The 12164-nt window shown below is 53.6% G+C and overlaps 1 protein-coding gene across 1 annotated transcript; it reads right to left on the reverse strand.

The window, feature by feature from the left end:
- On the reverse strand, positions 1 to 6764 carry VAX1 (ventral anterior homeobox 1). The gene is made up of 3 exons (XM_032281774.1): positions 5078 to 6764; positions 3745 to 3932; positions 1 to 1868 (listed from the first exon to the last, which is right to left on the reverse strand). The coding sequence occupies exons 1-3, from the start codon at positions 5316 to 5318 to the stop codon at positions 1290 to 1292; spliced, it is 1008 nt and encodes a 335-aa protein (XP_032137665.1). The 5' UTR covers positions 5319 to 6764; the 3' UTR covers positions 1 to 1289.
- Positions 6765 to 12164: the final 5400 nt, after the last annotated feature.

Here is a 12164-nt window from a genome sequence, read left to right on the forward strand (position 1 = left end):
CGGTCCGGGTTCTGACTTGGGACCACTGAAACCCTAAGACTGGAGAGGCGAAGGGAGTGTCTTTCCTATCAATCACAGGAGACGCTATCCGGATTCCGAGACTACTGCTAGGGAAGGCCCGACAGCCCAGTGGCGTCCCTGCCTCCCCTTCCGCAGAGAACTGCTCAGAAATCCAAGCGTTTCCTGTGTGCAGGAAGAGTTTTGTGAATCCTGGAGTTTGAGACAGGAGACAATGAATGCTGACTCGTTTTCCAAACCGAGCGATTGTGCCTGAAGCTATGAGCCTGGGAGGCCGTATGGTGAAGCGCGGGCGCCCAAGCTACCGCCCGGAACTGCTTTGCTCTTTCCTGAAGGAGTGGGAAGCTGTCGGCCACCGCCCCAACAGGCTCGGAGAAAAGATTCTGAATTTTCTTTCATTAGCGACGTTGGCTTTTCCTTTGCTTTTCCCCCATTAAATTCCTGTTTAAAGTTACAACTCTCAGAACCCTAATTTTGCATTGCCCTGAGGGGCATTCGCTATCCTGAATTTTCTTACACCTTCCAAACTTCATCATTACGAGCATTTAAAAACTGGTTCCACTTCACCTGGTTTTACGTAGCAATTGCCTTTATTGCTGATTAAATCAAATTTATTAGTGTCGTTGCCCACCAGGACGTTTGTTACTGTTTCCTGGGGTCGGGGGTTGTTGTGATTGGAATTGCCCTTTAGGGAAGAAAACCGGCAGGATTTGTCCCGCCAGGAAGCTGCATGTGTACCGACTATATCGAGAGGTCCGCAAAGCGGGGCTCAGGAGCTCCCACAAGCCCTGGTTTCTCTGGCAAGAGGAAGGAACGTACTCCTTTTTTGGTCTAAAGAACCCTACAAGCCCCTGGGATCTGCGCGCAGTTTTCATTTTTCAAATATTCCTAGGAATAGTCGGCAGCGGCAGCAACCGCCAATCTAGAGCAAGTGTCCTGTGCTTTGGACTTAGAACCAGTATTTTCTTTCCTAGGCTGGGCACGGGTCGGGGCATCAGGTTGACTGACTCGGGCATTTTCCCCAATTCTTTGGATTTCTCCTGGATTCAGAAGGAAGTTGGGGGTTGGAGAGGAATCATGGAGGAAAGGTAGAAAAAAAATAGCCCAAATGAGATGGAATTGGTAGCAGAGCTGGGTGGGAAAGGAGAGCTGTCTGAGGCCTGGTGGGAGCCAGGAGCCCAGTGCAGGAGCTCTGGGCACCTAACGCGAGTGAGTCCATAAATATCACCACAATAGATACTATAAATATAAATACAGGGAAACACTTAAAATCAGTCCAGCGCTTTTTTCTCGGCCCCTTCTTTATTGTTGGTCCGGGAGTAAGGCTCGAAGGCCGAGGAGCTCAGATATCGGGCGGAGAGTTCTTGCAAATTCCCAGCTAGCGAACCAGCCATTGTCAACGGGGCAGAAGACAGGCGGCTGGCGACGGAGCCGAGCAGCGAGGGCACCGGCAGGCTGAAGATGCTGTGGCCCGCGGCCGGGGCGCCTGCGTGCAGTGCCCCCGGCCCGGCGGGCCCAGGGCCTGGAGCGCCGCCCACAGCCGGCGGGTGCGGGGACGCGGCGCCCGCTGGGCCCGGGGCGGCGGCGGCGGCGGCGGCGGCTGCCGAGCCGGCGGCGGCGCCCGCGCCCAGGGCAGGTAGGCTGGGCCCGCGCAGCGCGGAGCCGAGAGCGCCCGTGGCGCAAGGCGGCAGCAGCGTGGGCAGGCCGGGCGGCGACAGCAGACGGCCCTGCTCCAGCAGCCGTAGCACGCTGCACGTGGCCGCTGTCTCCGACACCACCGAGCGTAGCTCCGAGTCCTTGCCCTGGTCCTTCTTCTGCTTGGTGCGCCGGTTCTGGAACCAGACCTTCACCTGCGCGGCGGGGCGCGGGGAGAGTGGGAGAGAGGGGCAGGGAAGACCAGCGTCAACCGAAGCGAGCTCCCGGGGCGCGCAGCTCCGGGGCCCTCCCCACGCCCCAGCCCTACCCGCAGCCCCACCTAACAACCTGCGGGATCAAGGCACCGGCGCTGCTGGGGGAACTGGCGCCGCCACGAGGGGGACACAGCTGTTCCACTGGGCTGCGCTTCCGGGTCAGGAAAGCAGGCGCAGGCAGGCGCCGCTAACACAGAACAAAGTAATAAAATACCCACGGCAGGAACTCTAAGGAAGACCGGAAAGAGTTTCACTGAGCTCCCGCGCTACTCCGCAGCCGGGTTTGGGGCTCACAGATCTGTAAATCAGTGCGGCCCCAAAGCCGGAATTTCGGTGGAGGGTGTGAGGCCCGATGGGTGTGGTGAAGGAAGAGAGCAGAAGGAAGAGGGAAGTGGGAAGAGAGGCGGGAAGGGAGTGTTGCCCAGGCTTTCTGGACCCAGGTCCCTGGCCCAGTGGGCTCGGATTTAGTCCTAGAAGCACTACTCCTGGTGAAGGCTACAAAGGACCATTTCCTGCTTAAGACATAATCATCAACTAGCAGCGAGCAGGGAAAGTGGCTGCAGGAGAATAATGTGTGCGGGAGACTTTATATAGACCGAGCTCTCTGCACCTCCTCTCAACAGATAGCTGCATTGAAGGGTCTGAGTGATACTCTTAATTTACCACTCCACTGCTCTGGGTCATGAACTTGGAATCATGGGAGAAAGTCAGGAGGCTAAGGTGGACTAAATACTCCCCACTAACCTCCCCTCTTGCTCTTCTGCCTCTCTTCAGGCCTAGCAGTGGCCCGGAAGAGTTTTGTAGCGATAGGGAAAGACTCTCCCGTCCAGATTTTATAAACTAAGAGGGGCAGTAGCAGAGAGAATACAAAAAGCTACCACACCAACTCAGACTCAAAAAGAACACCCCATCTGTTCTATCAGTCCTCAGCTTTCGGCCCAGATCCCAGACCTAGAATGTTTTCCACCTGCTTCAGGGTTGGGCATGGGGAAAGGGATTGATCTTCAGAAAGAAGGCTGCCTTAGCTAGGCCAAGCTGGTGGCATGGCACTTGGTAAGTTCTTGGGCCCTCTCCTGGGCACAGAGCCCACATGGCCAGCTCCTGAGGCAGCATAGATTTAATGTAAAGGGAAAGATCTAAAGCATAATCAACAGTACTGGCTTCTGGTCCTAGATCTGCTTCCCATCAGATACCTCACACATCATTGGTACAGAAGACAGGGTTTCCTAGGTGCTCAGGGCTGGGGCCAGCTCAGGACGGGGAAAGCCTTCCTTTAATGGTCTGGGCAGCCTGATCTGCAGAGGCATGTCTCCAGGAGAGCATACACCTTTCTAAGTCCTAGGAGTCACCCATGGTGCTGGAGCAGGAGGAGTTAGCCCTAATCCCACTCCTGCAGAATGGGCCTGGATGCTGTGTACAGCTGGGTGGGCCCACAAGGGGTGGGGCCTAGAAATCTAGCCAAAATGGGGTACCCCAAACAAGGGCAAAAGTCAGTTCTTTGTAGAGCAGAAGCAAGAAAGAAATGTTCAAAACCAGAGGCCAATAAGAATTCCAAAAGGACAGGATTTGGGGCCTCCTGGGCCTACGCCAAAGTGGATAAAACATGGGCCCTGGAAGATTTGGGGATGGCAGGTAGGGTGGGGGGAAGGGATGTATTATTTAGGGGAAGTAAGCCTTTCTTACCCATCCTTCCCATCTCCTCCACCTCCCAAGGGTAGCTCTGTCCAGAGCAGGTTAGGTGGTGAAGAGCAGGCTGGGCAGGGGTGGTGGGGAGGTAGGCTGGTGCAGAACTGTGTGCGGCCTGGCCGCGGGGTACCTGGGTCTCGGAGAGGTTGAGCTGCCGGGCGAGCTCGGTCCTCTCGCGGCCCACCACGTACTGGCAGCGCTGGAACTCCATCTCCAGCCGATAGAGCTGCTCCGCGGTGAAGGACGTGCGCGTCCTCTTAGGCCGATCCAGGTCCAGGCCCTTGGGCAGGATGATCTCTCGGATGGACCCCTTGGCATCTGGGGAAGGGAGATGTCAGCCGCCAGAACCCACCCGTCTCCCTCCACCTCCTTGGTCCGAGCTGGCTTTGGGGACAGAGTCCCCAAAAGCGTGCAGTTTTGGGGATGGGGGGAGCGGAGCGCGACCACAGCCGGGTAGCAAAGACACTGTGTAGAGGGCAAGGGGACTAACTGCATACCGCTGGCGGAAGGAGGGACCACACTGTCTTTTTGTAGAGCTCTTCAAACAGGGGAAAGAAAAAAAATCCAATCAATTCCAAATAGGCTGACGTTCCTTCAGGCCTGGGGGGCCTCGGCTGCGCTGTCCCGGTCCCCTGTAGCCTGAGGGTACCCTCGCCGCCCCGCCCGGGTTCTGCGGGCCCTAGCTCTGGGCATGTTGACTGTGCTCCAGCCGTCCCCACCCCCACCCCCACCCCCGGGTCTCCTTCCCTCCGGAGTCCGCGTGGCGGAAGGAGGAGGGACTGAGTCGGGGCCGGCGGGGCCCGGCGATCTGCCTGCTGGGGCGGCGCTGGGCCGCGGCCGGGCCCCGCAACCTCAGCCGCCCGAGCTAAGCGCACGCCGCGCATCCGAGAGCTGCGGAGCCGAGTACCAAAGCAGCAACGGCGGCTCCGCAACCCAGCCCAGCTGCCTCTCCTGGTGGCAGCGGTCGGGCACCTATCGCGTCGCTGGGGCCCTCGGCCCAGTGCGCTAACTGGCAGGGCCGTAGCCGGCGATCGGCAGCTGTTCTCCGGGACTCGCGCTCCCGCTTGGGTGTGCTCAGCCCTCCAGAGCGCGGGAGTCCCCTGGCCAGCTCCCGGCAGATCCTCCTGCCCATGGAGCGCGCACATCTCCTCCCGGAGTTTTCTGCTCCTTTCCCTTGGTCAGAGGCCGCAGTCCGATGCCCAGCTGCACCCGCGCAGCCCCTCGTCTCCCCCAGGAGCCGGGTCCGCGGGGCCCCTCAGGGTGTGGAGGGCCGAGGCCCCTGAAGAGCGCACCGGGGAGTCCCAAGCGCCTCTCCCCAGCCGGACCGGGGCGGGGAGGGCCAACAACTTTCTCCCAAGTCCCAGCCGGCACTCCTCCCCACCGGCCTGAGTCGGCGGCAGCGCGCAGCTCGGGCCCGGGAGTCGACCCCAAAGAACACGCCCGCCAGCCCTGCCCATCCCTACCTCGGACCAGGATCCGGCGGCAGTAATCCGGGTCGGCTGCGGAATTGGATTTACTTTTGTTACAATCCTCAGCAGCGCCGGACGCAGAGAAGGCGCCCTGCGGCTCCTTGAGGAAGGCGGCTGGGAGGTTACCCTCCGCGCCCTTGCTCTCCCGACTCTCCTTGTGCGCGTTCTTCGAGACCCGGGCAGCCTCGGCGTCCGAGTGGCATCGAACGTCCATTTTGTCTGGTTTCCCGAACATAGGCAAGAACAACAACAAAAAGAATAAAAAAAAAAAAAAAAACAAAAAAAAAAAAAAGGAGAAAAAAAAAAGAGGAAAAAGGGGACAAAACCCCCGACAACGCGGCCCGTATGCCCAGCCCGGCGACCGGCAAGCGGCAAGAATGAATGTCCCCGCGGGGCGGCTTCGGCGGCGGCGCGCGGGTCAGCGGCGACGGGAGAGTGGCGCGCTCGCGGAGAGGCGGCCAGTCTGGTCCAGGATCCCGGTAGAGCTGCGGCGAGGCCGCCTCGTCAGCACCCGCGTCCTCTGAGCACGTCCAGTGTCCCCAGCCTGGCGATCAGGTAGCGAACAGCGCAACTCCGAAATGCTGCGGCTCCCGCCTGTTCTGAGACGGCGAGTTGTAGTTGTCCTACACCCGGGGGGACGCACACTCGCTGTTGCAATTGATTACGGGTAATTTCGCAGCCCCCACGTTTCGGTTACCTCATGAATACACTAAATTGTTTGGATAATATATCAGATCGTAATGGATGGTTTCTGTCCTTGTCCCCAATCAAGTAGGGGTTTAGCCAGTGAATAAACGGAAATGATTGGTCTTGCTTTGAGGAAACACACAATCAAAGACCCACACTTCCAGAAAAACTTTTGACAAGATTCATCCTGAATTGTTAGTACCATTAGCAGGCATTATTAACTTTCCTTTTGCCTTTGACCCTCCTGCTCACATACTGGCTAGAGGGGTTTTCTCCACACTCGCCAGATAGAACTGAATGAGGGGTGGGAGGGGAAGAGAAAAAAAAACACCCTTACACACCCGCAGCAGAAGAAAGCAGTTGCCTGGGGGGTGGGGAAGAAAGAGGGGGGGAGATAAAGTTTTCCCGAAAAGTATCTCCCCCGCACTCTAAAAAAGCCAAGCTTTTCCCCCAAACAACTCCTCCTTAACACACCTCCACGCAGACAGCCATCTTAAACTGCCACCTCTCTTCATTTAGTTCCAGTTGGATTTTTTCATGCCTGCACCTCCAGCAGCCCTGAGGCAGCCCATTCAAAGGGCAGCTTTGTACTCAGAGAGTCCAGCAGGAGAGAGAGGGGGAGAGGGAGAGACGGCCGAGAAATCTCAACTGTGAGATCTGCTTAAAAAAAAAAAAAAAGTTTTCCCCTAGCTATTTCATTGTCTCTGCTACAATATCTTTGAGAAAAGCAACAGCCAGTAATCCAATAAGAGCATTGATTAGGCTACAATGATTCAATTCAAGCGCATGGCCTTGTGCAAGGAGCATGCTCCAGCCCTTCTCGTCACCTTGCCGGGGCAGAAGCCCTCTCCATGCCGCTCTCCCCATTCATTCCTTTATGGGAAATGCGGAGCAAAAGGAGTGAAAGATGGCAATTATCTAATTGGACTATTAACAAACAGTCCTCTGAGTGCGGCGGTCTGGCGTGGCTCCTGGGCGGGGGAAGGGCCGTGTTCCCTGCCCTCATTCACAAAGAGTGCAGGGGCCGGGGAGGAAAGGGGTTTTTTAAAGGGGGTGGGTGGGGGGAGAGGAGAGGTGGGAGGTTTGGCTGAGAATTTTTCCACACAATTCCAAGAATGGGGCGGAGGCGGGGGGGGGGGAGGGGGGGGGGGGGGGGGAGGGGGGGGGGGGGGGGGGGGGCGCGGCGAGCGGGTGGGAGGCAGGCCGGGAGGGGGAGGGGTGAGCGTGTGTGGCGGGCCCCGAAGGGCTCTTGCTCGCAGCGACGCGGGCACCGCCCGCCCCGCCGCCACCTCCCCGGCCTCCGACGCCACCCCGCGGGACCCCTCCACCGTCCAGAGCTGGGAGGGGGCTCCCTGAGTAGGCTCTTTCGCGCTCTCCCCCCAGCCACCCCTGCAGCCCAGGTTTGGTCCGGCTCCGGAGGGCATCTCCGGCCCTGCCGGCAGATCTCGGGCTTCTACTTTAGTTGATTGGGCGGAGCGGGGAACTGTCCCGAGCTGCTCTCCGCAGGGCGGCGAGTTTCCGGGGTCCCCAGCGGGCGGATAGCCCCTCAGCTGGGCTTCGATGCGCACGCTGCCCTCGAAGCCCGACGCCGACTGGGCGCCAGGGGAAAGTGCCTTTGATTGCCCGCTCCGCTCCGGCGGGTCCGTGGGGCGGGTGGGAGCAGAGTGGGGTAAGAGGGGTAAGGGTCTTTGCGGACACTCTGCTCTGAAGATGTAGAGTGGGATTGCATTAAAATTCGGTGAACTCTCCGGCTACCTCCCGTAACGCTCAAAAGCCCAGACTGGCGCCCCGAAGTACCGAGGGCTTTGCTTACACGCGGCCAAGCCGTCGGGGGTGCTGCCTTCGAGCCTTGACTCCCACTACCGCGTCACAGGTGCAGGTCCCTGGAATTCGGGTACTCCGGATGGGGGTCCCGGCAGCGGATGGGGCCTTTGTTTCCCTGCAGAGCTCGGCCCCAGGGACTTCCTGGGGCCTCCTTGGGCAGGGTGGGGGTGCGACCGAAACCCCCGTCACACTGGCCCTTCCTTGCCACCCACCCCGGCGGGGTTGGGGGGTCGGACCCTTGGACGCGCCGGGTCGGGTGCGCAGGGGGATTCGAGGCACCCCTCCGCCCTTTAGGAGCCCTACGGGCGGCGGAAGTCCCAAACCGCAGCCTCAGCCCAAATGGGACCACCTCCGGTTGGCTTTGGATTCCCGGCCGCACCCCTCTCCACGGCCTCCTCCTGTCGGTGAAGGCCGCGGCGGCCTGGGAAACCCACGGGGACACCTGCGGCGCCAGGTCAAAGGCCTGGAAGGAAGTCTTTTTAGAAATAAAAATGGCCCAACCATTACATTTTCTTTTAGGTACATGGGGGAGCTGGAGGGCGGGGCCGGACAGCCAGGGAGCAAACTGCTGCCCTTAGAAATGACACGCCCTGTGGGCAATGGCGGCGCTGGGAGGTCCGAAGCCGCATTCACTGGGCACCACAGGGAACGCCCGAACTGCAGCCAAATCCCAAATGCAAATTTTAAGTTGGGCCTCGGAAATCCCTGCCCTCTCCCATCTTGTGGCATATTTTGTTGTAAGTAGGAACTATTTATTTGTTTTTTTATTTATTAAACCTGCTTATTTTTGAGACAGGCTCTCGCTCTATCGCCCAGGCTGGAACGCAATGGCACCATCATAGCTCACTGTAGCCTCGAATTCCCGGGCTCAAGCGATCCTCCTACCTCAGCCTCCTGAGTAGCTGGGAGCACAGACGTGAGCCGCCGCGTCCAGAAGTATTTATGAAGCATTCACTTATCGGATGCATAAACTCATTTAATCTTAACTCCTCCTTCAGAGAAGCAGTAATATTCCAGTTTCATAGGTGAAAGAATGGAGACTCACAGAGGTTCAATAACTTGCCTGTGACACACACTGATATGTGCAGAATTTGAATTCACTTCTGCTTGACTTTAAAGCTATTCATGCTCTTCTTTGCCACCCCACAAGACTCTGCCCCGTTTTTAGTTTCAAACCCATACTTGCTTTGAATTTTCCAAATCTTCAGGTGATTGTCACAGTGCGTATCAAAAAGACACAGAGCAATGACCTACATGTTAATGCCAGGAATCCTGATTATTAGGCATCAATTTTCATGAATTTTATCTAAACAACATGAAGTAGAAATGGAATCATGAAATCCTTATTCTGATAATGTATTTATTTCTGGCCATGAGCATTTCTTAGGAGTTCATCACTCTTCTACTAGCTGATCAGGGGTGAGTAAAAATTCATTTCCTGGGTTTGAAACTTACTGAATGATTGGCTGAGAGCAGTGTCCAGGAATTTGCATTTCTAGCTGGCTCAACAAAGGATCTTTCACAAATTAAGTTTTCACCTTTTAAACTTGGGCGACTCCACTATGCTTTCTAAGGGCAGGGACTTCCAACCCTCTCTCCTTACTGGAAATGCAAATGCTTATTGAGGAAAGGTAGAAAATGGAATATTTTGGCTGGGCACGGGCTGGTGGCTCATGACTGTAATCCCAGCACTTTGGGAGGCTGACACGGACGAAGCATGAGGTCAAGAGATGGAGACCATCCTGGCCAACATGGCGAAATCCTGTCTCTACTAAAAATATAAAAATTAGCCAAACATGGTGGTGCGCACCTGTAATCCCAGCTACTCAGGAGCCTGAAGCAGGAGAATCACTTGAACCCTGAAGGCAGAGGTTACAGTGAGCTGACATAGCACCATTGCACCCAGCCTGAGGGACAGAGAGAGACTCCATCTCAAAAAAAAAAAAAAAAAAAAAAAGAGAAAGAAAGAAAAGAAAAGAAAAGAAAATGGGATATTCTGGGGGAAACAACTGATTTAATTATTCAGACATTTACCAAGAGTCTGGAGGTGCCAGGACCCAGGTAGCCCCTAAAGCATGTAGGCCTCATCTCTGCATCATCATAGACAAACCCAATAATTAAGAGAACTCACTGGCTTTAGTCATGGCTTCAGGTTGGCAGCATAAATGAAGTAACCAAATTAAAAAAGAAAATCAGCTCGTGACCTGGTTTTGCTTATTGTTATACACGATATCTTTTTCTTTTTTTTCTACTTCCTTCCTTCCTTCCTTTATTACTCATTTCTTTTTTTTCTGTGTGTGTGTGTGTGTGTGTGTGTATGTGTGTCTGGATTAAAATTCTGTGGGCATCCATCCAGAAAAACCATGACAGGTTTCTGAGAGGACACAGTGGAGGACGGAAGCCCTGGGATGGAAATTTCAGAAAAGCAGCTGCTAGTCCCAGAAAAAACTAAAGCTGTTTGCTCACTGGCAAAGAAAGAAGAGAACTCAGTCAATTATTTGGATAATATGAGACAAGCCTGTACTGCACAACGCACACAAGGACACAGGCTGCTCCAGGTGAAAGTGTTTTATTCTCTTGACTAAATTTGCCGCCCTCCCCAGTGCCCTTCCTGCCCCCACATCACTGTCTGCAGGTGCAGACAGACCCAGAATAGAACTGTAGCACTGGAAGGATTTTTAGAGATCATCTATTCCGTAACCTTCATTTGACTTGACAGATGAGAAAAATGAGCCCAGAAAGACAAAGCAACTTGTTAAGGATTAGACAACTAGTTGGTGGGGGCCTCTGTGCTACAATCCTGGTCTCCTCACTCAAAGCAACATTTCCACCTCCACCCAGGCTTCTTGAGACCTGAACAAGATGCACTGTCTAGGGTTGGGTGAAATGATGCCCTCAAAATGAGCTAAATCACAATCTGAGTCTTGGGGATGCTTTTTATATTCCCTGCCCCCACCTACTTGCTTCCAGTCACTGCAACAAAAAGCAGGATCCGAGGTGGCAGAGAGTGCTTTCCTTTTCCATCTTCACTTTCTATTTCAGAAAGAAGTAGGAGGGGACGACATGCCGGCAGAAAAATCTGAGATCATCCTAGCTTATGAGCGGTTTGGCGATAGCATAACTTAATATCTGAGATACTGTTTTAAGGACTGCATCAGAAGAGATGATACAACCAAAATTAAGTTTCTGTAACAATGAATCAGGGTACCTGATAACAATAACTAATTCAAAGCAAGAATACTTAGCATTTATACAGCAACTTTCAACTCCAATGAAAGTTGCCAGTGTTGATGAATTCAACCTTACTGAATTGTCATTATTCCCATTTCACAGAAAATAGTTGGGGCACTGGGGAAGCACTGGAAATAAGAACCAATGGACTCAGTGCAGTGGATCACGCCTGTAATCCCCGCACTTTGGGAGGCTGAGGTGGGTGGATCACGAGGTCGAGAGATGGAGACCATACTGGACAACATGGTCAAACCCCATCTGTACTAAAATTACAAAAATTAGATGGGCATGGTGGCATGCACCTGTAGTCCCAGCTACCTGGGAGGCTGAGGCACGGGAATCTCCTGAACCTGGGAGCTGAAGGTTGCAGTGAGCTGAGATCATGCCACTGCACTCCAGCCTGGTGACAGAGTGAAACTCCGTCTCAAAAAAAAAGAACAAAAACAAAATAACAAAAAGGAACCAATACAACCAGATTTTTTTTTAACCAATTATAGCTAGAGTATTAGCCAATTTGTAGACAACTAAATTTAAAATTATTCTGTCTACGTTTCAAGCAAACAATCCCATAGGCCTCCACTTCTCAACTTAGCATTTTGTACCAAGAAACTCTTTCATTGATTATGTATACATTTTGTACTTGGAAACATCATACAATTTTAGAGTTGAAAGGAACCTGCTAATTCTATAGGCTTACTCATTCAACAGATCAAACAAACATGGGTTTTGGAGTTAGTCAAGATGCCTGATTTAAATATCCATACCCCAGGTCCCTTACCTGCTAAGCATGTGGCTTTAGCAGATCAGTTTCCTACTCTGTGCCTCATTAGTCTATCTGCAAAATAAGGTTAGCTCTGATACTGTAGGATTGTATGTAACAAAAGTGCTTAAAACAGTGCTTGACACATAGTAAACACTGTCAATAAATATTGGCCATTAGTGTCTTTGAGCATCTCTTATGGAGCCACAGAACCAGAGTTGATTGTGTTGAATAGAACCAGAGATAACAAAAAGGATCTAAGAGTCAGCCAGGGGAACTGATTGGTCCAGATACTACGTGGCAAAGCTTGATTGGCTTCATACTGATTCAATTCTGTAAAACAGTAATGAACAGCTTGTACTTATTAAGGACTTGATGACTAGCATTATCTCATTTACTTCTCGTAATAGCACTTTGAGAAAAGAACAATTATGTATACCTATTGTGTTGAATTAAAAATAGCCATAAATCTTTTGCCATACTTCCCATCAAGAGGTAATGTCTATTCCCTTTTGCTAAATTAGGTGGAGCTTTGTGACGTGCTGTAATCAATAAAATGAAGTGGATGTTGTGCTTGTT

Source organism: Sapajus apella, unplaced genomic scaffold, assembly GCF_009761245.1.
Source record: "Sapajus apella isolate SASKATOON/1434 unplaced genomic scaffold, GSC_monkey_1.0 scaffold13, whole genome shotgun sequence".
Taxonomy (NCBI): Eukaryota; Metazoa; Chordata; class Mammalia; order Primates; family Cebidae; genus Sapajus; species Sapajus apella.